At 48.8% G+C, this 8,287-nt stretch overlaps 1 protein-coding gene across 2 annotated transcripts; it reads left to right on the top strand.

Annotated features, from left to right (window-relative positions):
- The first annotated feature begins 179 nt into the window (after positions 1 to 179).
- Positions 180 to 8,078, top strand: MINDY1 (MINDY lysine 48 deubiquitinase 1). 2 transcript variants are annotated; one of them, XM_014865333.3, is made up of 10 exons: positions 180 to 385; positions 2,549 to 3,354; positions 3,748 to 3,805; positions 4,209 to 4,273; positions 4,690 to 4,848; positions 5,218 to 5,320; positions 5,654 to 5,796; positions 6,628 to 6,819; positions 7,144 to 7,299; positions 7,538 to 8,078. In XM_014865333.3, exons 2-10 carry the CDS (start codon positions 2,902 to 2,904, stop codon positions 7,616 to 7,618), a joined length of 1,410 nt encoding a protein of 469 aa, XP_014720819.1. In that variant the 5' UTR covers positions 180 to 385; positions 2,549 to 2,901; the 3' UTR covers positions 7,619 to 8,078. The 2 variants fall into 2 exon arrangements, with proteins under 2 accessions (XP_014720819.1, XP_014720820.1); XM_014865334.3 differs by lacking the exon at positions 6,628 to 6,819.
- Positions 8,079 to 8,287: the final 209 nt, after the last annotated feature.

The following is an 8,287-nucleotide window of genomic DNA, read 5'->3' as shown; positions in this document are numbered from 1 at the left end:
GGAAAAAAAGAGAGAGAGAAAGAAGAAAAAAGAAAAACCACAAACTTCCTTTGAAAACCAGCTTGCAGTCTGGGCCTGGAGCGCATGCCCTACACTCAGCGACTCAGGAATCCTGAAGACACTCTGAGCCACTGGGGAGCACTTGGGCTGAGCCCCTACCTCCCCCTTGGTGTCCCTGGTTGGTTGTGGGCGTGAGTCCGGAAGTGGCCAAGACCCAGTCAGGACTACCGCTCATAAACCCGTATAAACGTGTGTAAGCTCTGGCGTTGACAGCTGGAAGGCAGCTGGGACTGTGGCGGCACCCCTCCTTGTACCCACCTACCCCATCGAATTGCCAGAGCTGAACCCTCCTTCTCAGTCCTGGACCAGCACCTACTTCTTTAAGGTAAAAACTTGCTTTAACTATTTCCTCACCTCCTTTCCTACCCCCAGTTCTCTTTTTCTTCTCCAGCTCTGGGGAGGTGACACCAACTGTCCTTCTACCTTTGGTCTCTACAAGTCTGGTTTGGGAGAGGAGCTAAGGCAGGAGGAATATGTAAAAGGGATACCGTGTGGTCCCTTGATTTCTTGCTTTTAATGAAAGCTTCTCCCTCTCGCTAGCAGGTAGACAGTCACTGTGGCGGTGGTGGACTTATTCTGAGGGAAAATCTAAAGGATTAGTTGCATGAAGATTTGGGTCAGACTGAGAAGGCGATTGGAGTGGGGCAGTAAGGGACTTGAGGGAAGAGGAAAGTTCCCGGGGTGCATGGGGGACGGGGAGTGTCTGATTGAAGCTACTTACCCATTTCATATGCTTCTTCCAACTTTTGGCTATTTACTGCCATTGGCTAGGGAGGGGCCAGGGCTGCTGTAACTCCCTCACCAGCAGAGGATAATTCCAGCTGGAGAGAACATGTAGGACTTGAGAAGAGCAGAGGAAAGGAATGAAATTCTGACTTGTTTAGTACCCTCCCCCTCATCCTTTCCTGCTCTGAAATACTCCACTCCACCAGGAGTGCACTTTGTAGAATGGAGATCCTGCATTACATTTCCTGCCCCTCCTCTTAAGACTTAGCCCACTTAGCTGTGCCCAGTTTCTCTGAGACCCAGTTCCCTCTGGTGTCCAGCTTGTGGTTTCCTTTGGCTCATCCCTCTGGTCAGCTAGCTGCCCAACCCCCACTTAATTATTGATCATTTCTGGCACTGAACAGAAAAGATAAGAAATGAGCTCTGCTTTTCTCCAAGCTTTTTTCACTTTCCCAGTCTCTGGTTTCCGCTTCCGATGCTCATCCTTGTGCCATTTGGGAGGAGAGGAAAAAAGGAGTGAAAAAAAAAAGTGTAAGACCTGCAGCCCATTTTTGCTACTCTGGTTCTAAATTAACAACATGTAAATGAGATGCAGCTAGCATGAATTATATTCGAATCAGGAGGATGATCAAGTGAGCAGTTTGGGTGACTAGGCTTATTTGGATAACTTTCATCTTCCTCAACTTCATCTCCAAGGCCTTTTGCTAGCCCCAAGTTCCTGTCAGTTTATGAGAAAAAAATATAGTCTCAGGTTAGGAGGCAGCTAGAGAAGAAATTCCTAACAAGTTAATTTCTCCCCTTTTCTCACCCTGAATAAGGGGGAGAGGGGAGCAAGGAGGATGAAGGGAGATGTTTTCTAGAGGGCGGAGTTTGTGGGTTTTCGTCGTTTACTATCCACAGCATTAATTAAATGTCTACCTCTGCTGGACTTGATGGTTAGTGCTGATAGGGAGCAGGTTGAACAGGTCCAGTGTTCATATCTAAACTGACCCAGATGGGAATAGACAGAAAGAACATGAATGTAGAGGGAGTATTTTTTATGTAAACCAATAATCAGCCTTTTTATATTCCATATAAATAGTGGACAAGAGAGTATCGCTGAGTTTAGACAGTTTTTAGAGCAAAGAATAACTGAGGAGAAGTTGCTATCTCAACTCCAGCTGTCAAGAGAAGCTTACTGGAAGAATTTGTGCGAGGAGTGATTTTTGTGCCCCTAATCTGAAGTTACTTATCAGAACCAGTTTCTGATTCAAGGCTCCATGGCCTACATTTCCCCTCTCCAGCCTACAGGAAACCCCTCCCAAAACCTGTTTGCTGTGATGTGGGATTGTGTAAAGTTCAGTGAAGGCCTTCTTTGTCACTAGCGTTTTGTCTTTAGGGGCAGGATACTGACTCTGTGTCTCTGCTCTTCACCCCAAGCACTATGTGGCTGTTAATCTTTTCACCCTTGGGATGAGGCAGAGAGACGGTAGCCCTAAGGCTACAGGCAGCCCGCGTGTGCTCAAGATGGTCCCTGAACAGCCAAGGGGCGGGGTTTGGTGTAGGGCAGAGGAATCACCCCCATCCTGGCTATGGTGGGGGTTACTGATGTGATACCTATTGCCAGGTAACAGGTCTAAGCTAAAGAGCTGAAGATCACTGTATTAATAACCATTAGTATAGTTTTAATATTTCCTTCTCCATCTCTTGCCCTTCTGTCTTTCTCCTTTTACTCTTCCTTTCTGTCCATCTTTTCTCCATTCCTTGTCCTTACCTGTTTCAGGGAAGCTGACTCCGCCCGATGTCTTCAATCCCAGAGGAATCATCCCTCCCAAGCCTGAAAGCCCTGTGCCCTCATTGGTCCCATCTGGTCACAGCAAGTTAGAGGTGAAAGAGCTCAGCCTAGGGCCCTTCTGTTTACCCAAGTTGTACTGCCCAGAAGTGACTGTACATAAGACACTATCTAGCCTTCCACACTATGTTCCTTTTCCAAGACTTTTCTGGATCCATTTGCTTTCCAGCCCAATGATTTCCTTCTTCTTGGATCAGTCTCCCTTTTGCATACCAAGCCTAGATTAGGCAAGTCCTGGAGGATAGTAAAGTCCTTTGATGCTCCTCAGTTGACCCGTTTTGACCATGGAACACCATCAACCTGAGCATCCAGCCTCTGATAAGGCCAGGACTGCAGAAACAGTCATCCCTGAAAACCAGGAGGTCCTGTCAGAACCCGATGAGCACCCTCAGGACAAGGATGCCGGAGATGCTGATGGGGCTGCCAGAGAACAGGATCCAGTAGACCAAGCTGCACTGCTGTCCCAGGGCCAGGATAACCTTGAGTCCCCTCCACCTGATGCTAGCTCAAGCCAAGTGAGGCCAGCCCAGGGGACGCAGCCTGACGTAGAGACAATAGGGGCATGCACCAGGCCCCAGGAACTTCCCCAGTCCCCCAGGGCCCGACAGCCTGAGCTAGATTTCTACTGTGTAAAGTGGATCCCGTGGAAGGGAGAGCGGACACCCATCATCACCCAGAGCACTAACGGCCCTTGCCCTCTCCTTGCTATCATGAACATCCTCTTTCTTCAGTGGAAGGTAAGAGAGAGTTTGGATGGGGACTCAGAAAATGTTGGGGAGAGAACTCTTCCTTGACCCACCTCCTTGGTCAGACTGCTTTTCTCAAACCAGTCAAAACTTTCCAGATTATTCTTCCTATTTCTCCAGCTTGTATAATGAGAGAAGATGTTCATAAAAACAAAACAAAACAATTATCTGTCTACTTCTGTCTCTTCTACTTTCTAGCAAATGGGAATGCCTTGCAGTATTTCACATTCATTGCCTTGCTCCAGTTCCAAGCCTTTTTTTCTACCACACCTTACCGCTAGACAACCCTTGCCTTCCCCCCCACCTTTCTATGGGTTCTTCCTTCAGTGCTGTGTGAAGGAAAGCACACACGTGGCTTACCCTTTGATCACTCCTTGCCTCCAGGTGAAGCTGCCACCTCAGAAGGAAGTGATCACATCAGATGAGCTCATGGCCCATCTTGGTGAGTGACTGGGCCTTGAAGAGGAATTACCCAAAAGGTTCAAGAGCTAGCCATTCAGCCAGAAATTCAGAATATTGAGGGATTCCCCATTTTGGTGCTCTGATGTGGCAGGGAGGGCAAAGGTCTGCGAGACTGGAGAATGAAAAGCAAAAGTCAGGGTGTCAGGAGCCCTGAGTTGTAATGCCAGTTGTGCCCTTAGCTTTCACAGTGACCTTGGGTGGGCCCTTCACCTTTATGAGCCTATTTCTTTCTTTGAGAAATGAAGGGTCTGTATTAGATTCTAAGGCCCTTTCCAGCTCTGAAAATCTGTGGTTCTGTGACATTACCCCCATTCTCCAGGCGAAAAGGAAGCAGCTTTTGGGACAGTTGGTGGGGTAAGTTGATAAGGAATCCTGTCTTGTAGGAGACTGCCTCCTGTCCATCAAGCCCCAGGAGAAGTCAGAGGGACTTCAGCTTAATTTTCAGCAGGTAAGGCAAAGGTCTGTGGACATAGGGGTTTGCAGGTTTGTAAGGGGACACCCAGGCTATTAAGAGAAGCTTTTCTGCTGCTTCTTATGAGAGTTCCTTGAACTATGATTTTTTTCTGCAGGAGGAGGAGGGTATATCTCTGTCTAGAAAATATGTTCATTTATATAAGATAAAGAAGTGTTGAGGCAAGGGAGGAATGGAATGGCTTGTAAGAGAACTGGAGAAGAAAAGCAACAAGATCAATTTTTTATTTCAGGAGATGGGAGTGGAGTAGGGGGAGGGGAGACTAGAATATCCATAATTTTCTTTTTTCTTCCCCAGCTTTATTGAGGTATAATTGGCATACGACATTGTGGAAGTTTAAGATGTACAACGTATTGATTTGAGAGATCCATTATTTTTGTTTCTCCCTCCAGAATGTGGATGATGCAATGACAGTGCTGCCTAAATTGGCCACGGGTCTGGATGTCAACGTGAGATTCACAGGTGTCTCTGATTTTGAATATACACCCGAGTGCAGTATCTTTGACCTGCTAGGCATACCTCTGTACCACGGCTGGCTTGTTGATCCACAGGTGAGAGTGGGAGGGTCCAAATGCAACTCTTATCCAGCTCAAGCTGACATGAGGGAAGCAAAATTTTGTGTGTATGTCTGTGTGTGGGAGGTGGTTAGGGAGGTAGAGATTAGATTGGTTTGGGAAGGGATTAGGGTTTAGAGGCTGGACCCAGTGCAGAATTCCTTGAATTTTAATCCTTTTTTTTTTTTTTTAAAGTAACTTTCAAATCCAAGCAAGCCACATGCAAAGTTCTGTTGTCAAGGTCTTTTGCCAACAGAATTTCAGGAACCTTTGGTCATAGGGTTGCAGTCCTTGTGGGCTTGGTTCATTTCCTTCCTGAAAACATCTCAGTTTTTTTGGTACCACCCCACTCGGTTGTCCATGCAGAGTCCTGAGGCTGTGAGTGCAGTTGGGAAACTGAGTTACAACCAGCTGGTAGAGAAGATCATCACCTGCAAGCACTCCAGTGACACCAACCTCGTGACCGAAGGTGCTGTCCCTCCCTTGTCTTCTGCGGAGGGAATCATGGCTACTTAGGTTGATTGTTTACTGTCTGCCTCCCTGTCCATATCCTGCTAGAACGTAAGCTCAGGAGAGGGAGTTTGGGAAATTGTCTGTTTAGTTCGCAGATGTACCCCCAGGACCTCTGTGGTACCTGGCAAAAGGTAGCTGCTTAGTTAGTATTTGTCGAATGAATGAAGACAGCCAGGTTTCAGGAAGGGATTTCAGAAGGTGGGAGTGACCCCTCGGGCTTTCTGGGTGATCCTTCCTATTGTGGACTTTGGATTTAAGCCAAGTCCCCCCATCTTGTCCCTTCTGCCAGGCCTGATCGCAGAGCAGTTCCTGGAGACCACCGCGGCACAGCTGACCTACCACGGACTGTGCGAGCTAACAGCCGCTGCCAAGGAGGGTGAACTTAGTGTCTTTTTCCGAAACAACCACTTTAGCACTATGACTAAGCACAAGGTGATGAGGGTTTGGATGGGGGGGTTGGCATGCTGTCATTTCCTCATGCCTTTTTCTTCTGGGTCAGTGTTTCAGTTAGGATAGGGTTGATTAAGCTCTAGTAACAGATGACCCTGGAGATCCCTGTGGTTTACCACAACCAAGGTTTATTTCTTGCTCATGCTGCATGTCCATTGAAGATTGGCTGCAGTTCTGTCCCATATCATCTTCTCTCTGGGACCCAGGCTGACAAAACAGCCTTTATCTGGAATATATGCAGGAAAAGAGAGAGAAGGACACTATGCACTCGCTTTTAGGGCTTCTGCCTGGAAATGACACGTGTCATTTGTGCTAACATCTTACTGGCCAGAGCAAGCAGTAAGGAATAAGCCTGCCATCAATGGGACAGGAAATCTTCTTCCAGGAAGGGGCAGTGGAATTTTTGAACAACATTGTAGTCTTCCAAAGTTAGAAATTGTCTAAGCTCTCTAAGAACTGAGTAGAAGAGGGAAAGGTCTTTGGTTCTCAAAGGATTTATCCTCATAGCCAATGGGTGAGCCCAGAGAACCACAGGAAGTAGGGTAGGAAGCAAGATCTTATGTGGGACCCCAGCCCAGAGGACTCTGTGTTTGACCACGATGACCACCATACTCATACCCAGCTGGCCATACTCAGACATCCCTTCCTTCTCCCCACAGCCGCACATGCTTATAAAAGAGACACATGCTTAGACTGACATGTTCCAGCCAGCACACCAATTGATTCAAATGGTCTCTGTGCATCTCAGTGATTTCTGGAAGTATCCCCCCATATCACCTATCCTACCAGCTAGCTTTATCCTTCTCTTTGCAGAGTCACTTGTACCTACTGGTCACCGACCAGGGCTTTCTCCAGGAGGAGCAAGTGGTGTGGGAGAGCCTGCACAATGTGGATGGAGACAGCTGCTTTTGTGACTCTGACTTTCATCTAAGTCATTCCTTAGGCAAGGGACCTGGAGCAGAAAGTGGGAGTGGCTCCCCCGAAAAGCAGCGGCAGGTAGACCAGGTGTGTGGGGCCTTTGGGAAGGGTGCAGAGACCATGTTTGCCTCAGGGAGCTTTTGGCCATGGGCAAGCTGCATGTATTTTATCGTCTAGAGACCATGACATGACACCCACAGCCCTTTACTCTCTGTTACCTTTGGACCATCTCCATGCTCAGCGTGTATTCTCTGGGACCACAGATAATAGACTTGGCTGTGTGTTTTGCTCTGGAGGAGAAGGAACTGGAGCTTATGAAGGATGAGGAAAAACTGGTTTGGAAACCTAAACCTAGCCTGAATATCCCCCAGGCCCCAGCCCGCCTCACAGCTCTTGTTCTTTGCTCTCTAGGACTACCTGATCGCCTTGTCCCTGCAGCAGCAGCAGCAGCAGCCACAAGGCACACTGGGGCTCAGCGACCTGGAGCTGGCCCAGCAACTTCAGCAAGAGGAGTACCAACAGCAACAAGCACTCCAGCCTGCGCCAGCGCGGGCCCCGTCGCCGCAGGTGAGACCTTAGTGCTGCTCCTCTGGCCTTCCCACATCTGCGGGGTTCCAGCCCTGCCTCCCCTGGTCCAGATACTTGTTATTCCTGTGGTTGTCTCCTCAAGGTTTCCCTCGAGGCCCTTTTCCTGTCTGTCCCTCTCCCCTGGGTCCCTCCCTCTCCTGACCCTGGTTCCATCTAGAATCTCTGTCCTTGTGCTCTTCCACGGTTGATGGATGAGCAATTGTTAAATCCGTTACAGGGGAGAGGAGCCAGCTCCGGACGCCCAGCCGGGGAGCGTCGGCAGAGACCGAAGCAAGAGTCTGACTGCGTCCTCCTGTAGCCTGCTCGGCGCCACGCTGCCCAGCCCCTTCTTTCAGAGGCGATGGTTATTTTGCTTGCTCCCCCCAGCTCAACCCCTGAGATATGCAGGGTAACTTATTTGTGGACTCTTGGGGATCCAAGCAGGCAGTAAATGCCGAGGTCAGCCTCAGTGACGTCCTTGCCCTCATGTGCTGCCTCCTTCTCTTCCCCCCAATCATCCAGGGCAAAGCTGGGGTTGGTGGGGTGAGGATTTCTGATTCCCAACTCCCTCCCCCCAGACTAGTCACACTAATATACAGACTCAGGCTCCAGGGGGCAGTCCCTGTCTAGAATGCATCTCCCCTACTTCCCACCCTTGCCTGGCCAGATCCTCCTGGCTATCCTGCAGGCCCGTCTCTGTTTCAGGGTTTGATTTGAGTTTCTATATCCATTATTTGTAATGCCTTCCTAGGGATTTGGAAATAAAACTTCTTTCCTGAGATCTCTTGTTTGTCTTACCCTGCAGCAGTGGGGTTAAGTATTTGACCCAATTGAGGAATGCAGGGGGGGCAGGGCAGAGGGTAAAAAGGAGTGGGAGGGGTTGCCTGTCATTTCTAATAGAGCCAGCAGAGGGAACCAAAGCCCGCTTTTTCCTTTTTTGTTTTTGTTTATCTTTTTGATAGGTCGTCAGTGGGAAACGCGGACTCTA

The sequence above is a fragment of the Equus asinus genome, chromosome 25 (genome assembly GCF_041296235.1).
Source record: "Equus asinus isolate D_3611 breed Donkey chromosome 25, EquAss-T2T_v2, whole genome shotgun sequence".
Taxonomy (NCBI): domain Eukaryota; kingdom Metazoa; phylum Chordata; class Mammalia; order Perissodactyla; family Equidae; genus Equus; species Equus asinus.
The sequence above is the reverse complement of the archived record's forward strand: the minus strand, read 5'-3'. Positions and strand labels throughout refer to the sequence as shown.

Excerpts from the sequence above, each read along its gene's own strand:
- MINDY1 (XM_014865333.3), top strand. The coding sequence starts at position 2,902 with ATGGAACACCATCAACCTGAGCATCCAGCCTCTGATAAGGCCAGGACT. Across the intron at positions 5,321-5,653 it reads CACCAACCTCGTGACCGAAG|GCCTGATCGCAGAGCAGTTC; the intron begins GTGCTGTCCCTC and ends CCCTTCTGCCAG. Across the intron at positions 5,797-6,627 it reads GCACTATGACTAAGCACAAG|AGTCACTTGTACCTACTGGT; the intron begins GTGATGAGGGTT and ends TTCTCTTTGCAG.